General features: G+C 41.7%; 2 protein-coding genes across 2 annotated transcripts in view; both read right to left on the reverse strand.

Annotated features, from left to right (window-relative positions):
* Positions 1-3,489: 3,489 nt before the first annotated feature.
* LOC142541874 (uncharacterized) lies at positions 3,490-3,987 on the reverse strand. The gene has a single exon (XM_075648333.1). The coding sequence runs from the start codon at positions 3,985-3,987 to the stop codon at positions 3,490-3,492; it is 498 nt and encodes a 165-aa protein (XP_075504448.1).
* A 132-nt stretch (positions 3,988-4,119) lies between these two features.
* Positions 4,120-12,242, reverse strand: part of LOC142541875 (uncharacterized) — a 37,363-nt gene continuing 29,240 nt past the window's right edge. The window contains exon 3 of the mRNA XM_075648334.1: positions 4,120-4,265. Coding sequence (XP_075504449.1) covers positions 4,120-4,265 — 146 coding nt within the window. The remainder of the gene's footprint in view (positions 4,266-12,242) is intronic.

A 12,242-nucleotide genomic window follows, 5' to 3' on the forward strand; every position in this document is an offset into this window, starting at 1 on the left:
CAGATGTGAATCTTGGGTCCTTATCGGACACGATGGACACTGGAATCCCATGCAGACTGACTATCTCTCTGATGTACAGCTTTGCATAATAATTCATGGTGAAAGTCTTCTTGATCGGTAGAAAATGTGATGACTTGGTAAGCCGATCAACTATCACCAAAATGGCATTATACCCCTCAACGGTCCTCGGTAGCCCTGTCACAAAATCCATAGTGATGTTCTCCCATTTTCACTCGGGAATGGGGAGCTGTCTCAGCTCTCCTGCAGGTCTCTGATGCTCTGCCTTAACCTGCTGACATGTCAAAACTAAGACATGAAATGAAAAATATCTCTCTTCATCCCGGCCACCAGTACAAGGTTTGCAAATCCTTGTACATCTTTGTTCTCCCTAGGTGAATAGAGTATGGGGTGTTGTGGGCTTCCCTCATAATGTATTCTCTCAGCAAATCACTGCTAGGAACCCATAGTCGGTCGCGGTTTTGGATTATGCAATCCTCCATAGAATACAATCTTAGCCCCTTAGGCTCATCCTTCTGTATCTGCTTCTGTAACTTCTCATCAGATGACTGCCCTGCTCGAATCCTATCTCTCAGCGTCGCCTGCACTGTCATGGTAGAAATATTAGGAGCATCTCCCCTAGCATAAACTGCAAGCTCAAATCTCTAGATCTCTGTCTACAATGGTCTCTGTACAAAAAACTATGCAATCACTACAGTCTTCTTACTCAGTGCATCGGCTACCACATTAGCCTTACCTGGATGCTAGCTAATGTTGCAGTCATAGTCCTTCACTAGCTCCAACCATCTCCATTGTCTCATATTCAGCACTTTCTGTGTGAAGAATTATTTCAAAATTTTGTGATTAGTGAAAATCTTGCACTTATCCCCATACAGACAGTGTCTCCAAATATTCAGGGTGAATACTACTGCTGCTATCTCGAGGTCATGAGTCAGATAATCCTTTTCATGAACCTTCAGATGTTTGGACACATAGGCTATCACTCTGTCATGATGCATCAAAACTGCGCCCAAACCTAGCTTCGAAGAACCTATATATAGCACGTACTTGCCTGGCCCTATTGGCATAGCTTGAACTGGCGCTGAAGTCAACGCTTGCTTCAGCTTTTCAAAACTATCCTAGAACTCTAATCCCCAAATGAATTTGGTATTCTTCTTCGTCAATGCGGTCATGGGCACTGAAATAGAAGAAAAGCCCTGAATAAACTTCCTGTAGTAACCAGCCAATCCCAAGAAACTACGGATCTTGGTCACACTCTTAAGCACTGGCCAATTCTCTGACTGCCTCGACCTTGCTGGATCAACCTCGACTCCATCTCTGGAAATAATGTGGCTCAAGAATGCCACTCTGTCTAGCCAAAACTCACGTTGCTGAACTTGGCATACAAATGTCTGTCCTGCAAAGTCTGTATCGCGGTCCTCAAGTGCCGACTGTGCTCCTCTCTGCTCTTTGAATAGATCAGAATTTTGTCTATGAAAACTATGACAAACTGATACAAATACGAATGAAACACGTGATTCATGAGATCCATGAAGATTGCTGGTGTGTCAGTCAGTCTGAAAGGCATCACCATAATCTCATAGTGCTGATAACGCATCCTGAAAGCCGTCTTGTGCATATAAGACTCTCTCACTTTCAGCTGGTGGTATCCTGATCGAAGATCTATCTTAGAAAAAACCGGTGCTCCCTGAAGCTGATCAAATAGATCTTCGATCCTAGGCAGATGATGCTTGTTCTTGACAGTAACTCTGTTCAGTTCTCAGTGATCGATGCAGAGTCGCATGCTGCCGTCTTTCTTCTTCACAAATTGTACGGGTGCACCCCATGCTGAAAAACTCGGGTGAATGAAACCCTTTTCCAGCAAGTCATGAATATGATCCTTCAATCCTTTCATCTCTGCAGGTGCTAGAAGATAGGGTGCCTTAGTAATCGGCACTGTACCCGGTATCACCTCAATAGAGAAGTCCACCTCTTGGTCTGGTGGAATGCCTGAAACATCCTCTAGAAAGACATTGGGAAAATCTCTGGCCATCTGGCTAACTGGCTCTGACACTGACGTAATACTCGCTAGAAATGCCTGGCAGCCTCTCCTCATAAGTTTCCTCGCACAGATATAGGAAATGATGTGTGACATCTGCTAGTTCAAGGTTGCCTCAAAAATAAAAGATTTCCTGCTGGATCGTCGGACAGATAATGATCTCTGCCGAAAATCTATCGAAGCCCCATTTGACGAAAGCCAGTCCATACCCAGAATGATGTCAAACTCAGACTTCGGTAGCACAATCAGGTTTGCTTGAACATCATTCTTCTGCAAACGAAGCTCCAGATTCCCCACTATCCTCGAAGTAAACATCTAATCGCCAGAAGGAATCGAAATCTGAAACCCAAATCCATGGTCTCTGGTATGATCCATAGTCGCTTGACAAAAATATCGGATATAAATTAATGCGTAGCTTCGGAATCTAGAAGTGCATATGTGGCTACACCTGAAATAAATATCCTTCCTGCGACAAAACATACCATCAAATCCGATCGTGTTGAAACATAAGGAATTTCTATCTTTAATTACCCAAGATTCTCGAAAATATCCATTTTAGTCCTAGTAATTCTTTGAAAATTACACAATTTGACCCTAATAATTGGGAATTGAATTTTCAACACTAAAGTTTCGAACTTTCTACAATTTGGTCCTTTATTTTTCGAAAATTTACATTCTAGCCTCAAAAAATTCAAATCTAATCAATTTAGTCTTTAAAATTTCGAAAATCATATTTTGATCCCTAAAATTCCAGAAAATTTAAAAACAACACCCATTTACCGTGAATTTTATAAACAGCCCCTAAAATTTTTAAAATTTTCAATTTAATCTCCGAATTTTCAAAAATTTCGGATTTTTCCCTTGAACTTTCGGTTCTCTCAAATTCAGTCCCTTGAATCTTGAAAATTTTGATTCAGCCCTTGGAGTCTCGGCCCTATGCAATTTAGTCCCTTAAATTCTCAGTTTTGCACTTTAGCCCCTATATTTTCGGGTATATTAATTTAACCCTTAAGATTCTTAATTAAGTCATTTTAACCCTTAATCCCACCTATTAGAGCATGCCACCTACTTTATTTTAGGTTCTCGATCCCAATGGTAATTTACTCAACAAATTTAACATCCATTCAATCGAGGCGACAATAAAAATTTTAAACAATAATGTTACCGATGATCAGTGTCGATTCTTGCTCCGCCTCCGCCTCCTCAGCATCCATAACATAGGCTCTGCCAGTAGTAGGGCCATTGTTCCTATGGAAGTCTGGAGCTTTGTGCCCCTCTTCTTTGCAAATAAAGCACTTAAATGTCCCCCACATACACTTACCGTAATGAAAACAGTTGCACTGCTTACAGGGTTGTCTCTCCTCCGGCTTAGGAGCACCTGGGGCCTGCGGTGGCTTCTGCTGCCCTGGTCTCTTGAACTATCCTTGAGGCTTCTATTGCCCCTGATTCCGGGTTGGCCCGATAAACTTTTTCTGAGGCTGTGAACTCTGCTGGGCCTGATGCCTCTTCCGCTGCATCTCCACATCAATATCCCTCAGGGCCTTCTCTGCTAGAAAAGCACAAGCAGTGGCAGCATCGTAAGTAGCCGGCCTCATCAAAATGACATTCCGGCGTATGGTAAGTCTGAGACCATTCATGAAGTGCCTCAACTTCTCAGTTGCATCTCTGGCAATATGGAGCACAAAGTTACAACCCCGATCGAACCTCATGATAAAATCAGCAACAGATAAGTCCCCATGGCATAGAATCATGAACTCTCGTGTCAGGCGTCCCCTGACATCAGCGGGAAAATATTTGTTGTAGAAGATGTCCTTGAACTGATTCCAAGTGAGGGTAGCCAAATCCACTCCATGCGCTGCTCCCTCCCACCACAGGGATGCATTATCCATCAGCATATACGTGATGCATCTGACTCGGTCACCATCTCTCATGTCTAAATACTGGAAGTGCAACTCCAGTGACAGAATCCAACCCTCTGCCACAAATGGGCCAGTAGTGCCCCTGAACTCTTTCGGGTTGAGCCGTCTGAACTGCTCATAAATATCAGTCTAGGGTCTTGGAGCCTACTGAGCCTGCTCCATCAGTCGCGCAATATCCTCCAGAACTCGAGTAACAGGGTCACTTGACGGTGGTGTTGGAAAGCCTCTGTCACCTTCAGGATTATCATCCTGTCTGTCAGTACTAGGAGCTCTTTTGGGAGGCATAATATCTGAATACAGTCCAAATTCTAAATGTAACCCATCATGCAATACAATCTAACTTTCAAAACTTTTAATCCCAAAATATACAAACAATTAAACAAGTATTGTAAAACATATATCATGTAAAAATTTAGGTGGTAGCATTAAAAGCATTCACAACACTTAGAACATGTACACTTACAGACTTCAGGCTTGACGACTGTGCTTCTGAAGATGGTGGTGACACAACCCTTTACAAGAACCCTTACTCTGATACCAACTGTAATATTTACTACTAAAATACTACTAGAAATTTTTTTGTTTTTTGTTTTTTTTGGAAGCTATGTTTGAAAATACTCATACACATGCAAGCAAATAAAAGCAGTCAACAATTGAATAAAAATAACTGCAGTCAAATATGTAACGTCTACTCATTTAAAAGTGCGGAAATATATATTTTTTTAAAGCTCACATTTTCGAAATAACATTTAAAAATAATCGTAAATATTTGACAGTAAAAATAGTGCAGTTTAAAATAACCAAACTCATCCAAAATCATACGTAAAGACACATGAATAAAAATCTTAAAATTATCAACATATGAAAATGTTCATCTCCTCTCAAATCTCATAAATCATTATGCGGAAAACATGCGGTCCTCGGGTCGTGTCACTGCACCAGGTCTGTCTACTCAGAGTTCGGCACCTCTAGTCCCCTCACCATCAAGCTCACCTGCATTCCACACGCCTAGTGAGTCTAAAGACTCAACACACCTGTACTAGAATAACAAGTGCATATACATGGCACACAGCAGTGAAAAATATCATACTCAACATATATTTCGTGAACTTAAAAGCATGAATATAAATAAAATCATATCATGTCAAAGTATGTCTCATCATGTCATCGTATACGTATAAATTTTTTTTAATTGAATTCAGTTTATTAGTTGTGACTTTTGTATCAGCTCTATCGTATCAGCTCTATTCGATGGATTCATTTACGTATAACCACGGTACCGGGTTGCGGGGACATCAGCAACAGCATTACCGGTTCACTGAGCCTTGGCCTCAATTCATCATATCTCATGTCATTGTATACATATACATCGTCCGTCACTTCCAATTTCTTTGCTTCAAAAACATCATCATTTTCAGCACTTAATAAAAACATGAATATATGAAACTTTTTTCTTAAAACCAAGCATGCACCATACTTATCATAATTACATAAAAATCATAAACATGATGCATAAACATTTAAAACATGATAAAAATGTGCTCAGGGTGCTGAGAGGACTAAACTCACTCCGGGGTGCAAAATCACCATTTTGCCCCTGGAAACTCAAAATTACCATTTTACTCCTGTACCTCTAAAATTTGACCCGAAGCTAACCAAAGTCCTTAAAATGTTCCAAATCATATTTATAAGTATTTCTTAGACGCAAACTCTAGCCCGTTTAAAAATTTAAACGATTCGTTTTAAAACTTGGACCGGAGCCCCGGTTTTAACCCGAGTCGATCCTAAACTTAACCAAATTTTTCTCAAATCTTTACCACACACCTTAAAAACATCTAATATAAGGCCCTAAAAAGCTCAAAAACACAGAGCTCTAAACTCTCTGCCATACACCAACGTGTCTGGAAAAATTCAGCAACGCCCCAAGCAACCTTTGGTGCGACCCTTCCCATAGTTCTCGATCTAGCCCACATCCGACGGAACCGGCTACTAACCCACCTTCCTTATTCCACCCTAGGACCTCTTTAACCCATTGAACCCACGCACAGGGCCCCATGCACGAAGCACAGCCCACTCGATCGAGCATCACCCCAAACGCACAACACGCTCCACCAACTACAAGGCTTGTTCCAGCAATGGTCGGGCCTACCTAGGCTGTGTCTCAGACCCACCAGGGCCTGGTCCATGGTCTGGATCGACCCTTGCACCGCCGATTCGAGCCAAGCCACCGATCTCCTCACCAAGGAGCCAACGCATCAAGAACTTCACGCGTCTCCCTCCCAACTCAACAAGGCCTCAACTCCTGCTAAAAAAAAACTTCCTTTTGGTGATAACAGACCCTCACATCACATTACAGCAGCCCCCTTGCAACAAATTAAAGAAAACGTGAGTTGGATGAAAACAAATGCAAAAACTTGAACAAAAACCGAAGCCTTTCCACGTTATATGTTGGATCTAGAGTTTCTATGCAACTAAACACACATATCAGCAAGTATCTAGCATGTATGATGCAAAAATTAAAGTACATGCGTGCCTTGATGTATATTGAACGAGAACTTTGAAGAACCACGCGAAGGGAAGGCATCGGAGGGATTTTTCTTTGAAAGATGAAGCTTGGCCGAATTTGATGATGAGAGGCTACTGAAATCGAGAGAAACTAATATGGTATGTGAAAGGGATCGATTTTAGGTGACCGAAAGCGCAACGGAAGCTCAAATATTTTTGATTTTACATGGAAATTTCGGCCACCTTGTACTAGGTGTGTAGCATATACAAAAACAACTATGACATTCATAGGGTGTTAAGAAATTATACCTATCAACCTCTTGAGGTTGATGATGGCTCCAACCAAGTTCTAAACAACTTGGCTCTTCAAAGGACTTCTACAAGCTTTCCTTGAGCACACCTTGCTCAAAATTATGCCCACCACTTTCTAAGAAGATCCCCTCCTATTTTGCACTAGAAAAACAAAAGGATTTTTCAAAGAGAAGAGATTTCTTTCTTCAACAATTGAAGAACAAAAATTGAGAGAAATATGAAGGAGAGAGCCCCCAATATTTCGGCCAAGGCATTCAAAAATGGGAGGAGGGAAGACTAGTCTTGGTGGTGGTAAAAGGTGTTGTGTATTCCAAAGGCATGCCATGCCTTGGATGTTGCAAAAGTTGTCTTCCAACTTTTCACCTCCCATGCATGCAAATCTATTTAGGCTTGTAACATTTACAAGGCCCATGGACTTTTATTTTAAATTTCTCAAACACATTTGAGCCCATTTAAAGTTTACTTGATTTTACTCAAACCCACTAGTTTAATAATTATTTCTAATTGGGCTCTACAAGGCCCAATATTGTTTAATTAATCCAACACTTGAATTAATTTAATTATTTGGACTCTACTAGGCCCACTAGTGTTTAATTAATTCAACACTTGAATTAATTTAATTTAGTCCATAATAATGTTTATGAAAATCACAATTTTCAAATACATTATTTACTTGGCCAACTTTTAATTTAGGAACACATTCATAAATTAAAAGTTACATTTCTCTCATAGAAGTCATACTTCTATTTTTCTTTACGCCTATAAACTCATTTATAAGCCGTTCAACACTTTGAACTATTTTACTTCTCAACGGGATCTAGAAAGCTAGTACTTGTGTGGCCCTCAATCGTTCATTGATACAACTAGCCGTGGGTTCACATCTCCATGTGATTCGGACTAAACATGTCCTTATACGAGCATACCCAATTGCTCCATTCTTACTTATCAACTCCTTGATAACAAGAACGTCAGAACTCAAGTCTGATAGTACCCAACCAACCATGTTAAACGCCTAGCAGCATCGCTTACATGATTCCCTAGGTATCAAATGATAGTGCCTGCAAGAACCATTCAATTATGGTTAGCGTACAGTACGGTCCCTTCAACTCATATATGCCGACCGATTCGACAACCATTGGTTTATCGAGAGTTGTCAATGAATCGATACTATGTGTCATGTCGTAGTTGCATCGATGGTGTAATCTATGAAACCCCTTTCATAATTACCACCATACTCTGATCAGAGATTTCAACCTACATACACATGAGAACACATAGGATATCCATACCCGAAGGTAAGCGGTGAATCCCCGACTACAATGCATCGACTCCTATATCTTTCGACAGAATACCCAACCTTGCCACCTGACGACCCCATGAGAGTCGGTAAACAAGTCAAAGTGTAATTCTAGCACATAGAGTCTCAATGTTGTCCCGGGTCATAAGGACTAATGGTGTACAACCATAAACTAGGACTTTTCCACTCGATAAGTGAGAACCACTTGGAAAGTCTTTTATGGAGGGTTGTTCAGTGCACTCTACCATGAGCACCTATCTGCATGCTCGGACATCACAATGTCCCCTACCAATGAAACATGGTACTCACATCGCAGATACTAGTCTCGAACTCGAGCGGCCTATATCCTTCTTAGTGGCGGCTGAATCGACTAGGAACTGTTTAGAATATACAGTATTCCAAATATGAGTTTCATGATACTCATCATATGAGCATCTCATATTCTTTCTACTATTTGTATATTCAAGGGCTTTATCTATGCTACTAGCATGGGTATACAGATAAAGATGTGCCAAAATAATAATTTCAAATATTATTAAAATAAAGACTATTCATACATAGAGTTTCATTGTGAACACTCGGCCAACACTTGGCTGGACGGGCACCTACTCTAACAATCTCCCACTTGCACTAGAGCCAACTACCCATATGCTTCAAACCCATTGATTCGCGATGCTTCTCGAATAATGGTCCAGGTAAAGGCTTAGTTAGTGGATCAGCAACATTATCTGCGGAGCCGACTTTGTCAATCGTGAGATCTCCTCTTTCCACGATCTCTCTGAGGATGTGGTACTTTCTCAATACGTGTTTGGACTTCTGATGAGACCTCGGCTCCTTTGCTTGAGCAATGGCTCCTGTGTTGTCACAAAACATAGGGACAGGAGCAACTCCATTAGGAATGACGCCCAACTCTTGGACGAAATTCCTTATCCAAACAGCCTCCTTTGCTGCAGCTGATGCAGCAATATATTCTGCCTCAGTGGTGGAATCCGCTGTACTGTCTTGCTTGGAACTCTTCCAAGAGACAGCAGCACCATTGAGCATGAATATGAACCCAGAGGTTGACTTCGAGTCATCGGTATCGCTTTGGAAGCTAGAGTCGGTATAGCCTTTCAATTTCAGTTCTCCACCCCCATAGACAAAGAACAACTTATTGGTCTTTCTCAAATACTTGGGGATGTCTTTCACAGCTTTCCAGTGTGGAAGACCAGGGTTAGATTGATATCTACTCACTACACTTAGTGCAAAATCCACGTCAGGACGTGTAGATATCATCCCATACATGATGCTACCAATCGCAGATGCATAAGGAATGCTTGCCATCGCCGCTATCTCTGCATCAGTCTTGGGAGACATAAACTTGGATAGGGACACGCCATGACACATTGGTAGATGTCCTCTCTTGGACTCATCCATCGAGAACCGCTCCACGATGGTATCAATGTATGTGGACTGGGTGAGACCAAGCAATCTTTTTGATCTATCTCTATAGATCTGTATTCGCAATACAAAAGATGCTTCACCCAAGTCCTGCATCGAGAACTTACTTGCTAACCATATCTTAGTTGATTCCAACATCCCTACATCATTCCCAATGAGTAGAATGTCATCAACATAAAGCACAAGGAATGTCACAGCACTCCCACTGACCTTATTATACACAGGGTTCCTCAGGATTCTTAGCAAATCCAAACTCTTTGATTGTACTATCGAATCCGAGGTTCCAACTCCTAGATGCCTGCTTTAGACCATAAATAGATCTTTGAAGTTTGCATACCATATGATTACTTCCGATAGATGTAAACCCTTCGGGTTGAGACATGTAAATCTCTTCCTTAATATCCCCATTAAGAAAGGCTGTCTTAACATCCATCTGCCATATCTCATAGTCATACCATGCAGCTATGGCTAGCAAAATCCTTATGGACTTGAACATTGCAACTGGAGAAAAGGTTTCCTCAAAGTCAACTCCTTGTCTTTGAGTATATCCTTTTGCCACCAATCGCGCCTTGAAGGTCAATACCTTCCCATCCGCCCCAAATTTCCTCTTGTAAATCCATTTACACCCTATGGGAACAATTCCCTCAGGTGGATCCACAAGATTCCACACTTGGTTCGAATGCATGGAATTCATCTCAGATTCCATTAATTCAAGCCACTTGGATGAATCGGCATCAGATAACGCTTCCTTGAAGGCTCATCATGGCCCTCTTCAAGAAGCAGACCATACCTCATAGGTGGTCTTGAGATTCTCTCGGATCTTCTAGGAGCTTGTATCTCCTCTCTTGGCTCTTCGGGTGTGGGTTCTATAACTGTGGGTGTCTCTCGAACCTCTTCGAGTTCTATCATCTCGCCTTTTCTATCCAATAGAAATTCATTTTCCAAAAAGGTTGCATTCCTAGAAACAAACACTTTTGTTTCTTGGGGATGATAGAAGTAGTATCCAACCGAATTCTTTGGATATCCCACAAAGTAACATAAAATGGATCGACTATCCAATTTATCTCCCACTACCTGTTTCATATAAGCAGGGCACCCCCATATTCTAAGATAAGAATATTTGGGTGGCTTAGCCATCCATATCTCATATGGTGTCTTGTCAACTGCCTTTGAATGGATATTGTTCAACAACAGTGCCGCTGTCTCAAGCGCATATCCCCAAAAGGATGGCGGCAACTCCGCGAACCCCATCATAGACCGAACCATGTCCATCAAAGTCCGGTTACGACGCTCCGAAACACCATTCAACTGTGGTGTAGCAGGCGGAGTCCACTGCGAGAGAATCCCATTCTCCCTAAGATACTCTTGTAACTCGGCACTCAAGTACTCACCACCTCGATCCGATCGAAGTGTCTTGATGCTTCGTCCCAACTGTTTCTCTACTTCACTTCTGAATTCTTTGAACCTTTCAAAGGCTTCAGACTTGTATTTCATCAAATACACATACCCATACCTCGAAAAGTCATCGGTAAAGGTGATGAAGTAGGCATGTCCATGCTTAGTGGTGATGCTAAGCGGATCGCACACATCGGTATGGATCAAATCCAACAACCCTTTGGCTCGCTCCACATGGCCTTTAAAGGGAATCTTGGTCATCTTTCCTTTTAGACAGGATTCACAAGTCGTGCGAGCATTAATATCAGACATATCAAACATGCCCACTCCCACTAGCTTGTTCATCCTTCTTAGGGAAATATGTCCTAATCGAGCATGCCATAATTGTGCCGAATTTAGAGTATCTTGTTTGCGCTTTTTTGTTGTTGTTATAGCTTGGACATTGTTAAGTGGTATATCTTTCAATTTTAAGGTGTAGAGATTGTTTTCAAGTTCTCCAGTACCAATTAAACATTCATTCTTGTAAATATTGCAAACACATTTGCTAAATAAACAAGAAAATCCATCTTTATCAAGCATAGAAATGAAAATAATGTTTTTCACCAAGTCTGGTACAAACAAAACATCTCTCAAAACAAGCTTAAATTCATTGTTCAAATGCAAATAAACATCTCCTACGGCTTTGGCAGCAACCCTTGCTCCATTGCCCATCCTCAAGAAGGTCTCACCTTCCCTGAGCCTCCTACTTCTTCCCATCGCCTGCAAATCATTACAGAGATGTGAGCCACAGCCGGTATCCAATACCCAAGAAGTAGAGTTAATTGAAATGTTTACTTCAATATAGAACATACCGTTTCCAGAACTCTTCTGGGCAAGATATTCCCTGCAGTTACGACTCCAATGTCCAGGCTTCTTGCAGTGATGACAGATGTCAACAGTCTTGTCAGCCTTCACTGGTGTGGCTGCCACAACGGGACCCGGAGTCTGCCTCTTCAAGGGCACGTTCTTCTTGGGACGTTGGAAAGAACGCTTCTTTCCCTTCCCGGGTGGACCGGTCTTCGTACCAGATGAAGAGCCCAACAAAAGAACCGGATTCTCTTTCTTGATGGTGGACTCAAAAGTCACAAGCATATTCACCAACTCCTCAAGGGTCGGCTCCATCTTGTTTATGTTGAAGTTCACCACAAAAGAATCAAATGAGCTAGGCAGCGATAACAGCAACACGTCGGTGGTCAACTCCGAAGGCAATATCAAATCCATGCCAACGAGCTTGTCCACGAGCCCAATCATCTTCAGGCCATGCTCATGGACCGAGGCC

Source organism: Primulina tabacum, chromosome 4 (genome assembly GCF_025594145.1).
Source record: "Primulina tabacum isolate GXHZ01 chromosome 4, ASM2559414v2, whole genome shotgun sequence".
Classification (NCBI taxonomy): Eukaryota; Viridiplantae; Streptophyta; class Magnoliopsida; order Lamiales; family Gesneriaceae; genus Primulina; species Primulina tabacum.

Coding starts and splice junctions, on each gene's coding strand:
- LOC142541874 (XM_075648333.1), bottom strand. CDS start 3,987: ATGAGAGATGGTGACCGAGTCAGATGCATCACGTATATGCTGATGGAT.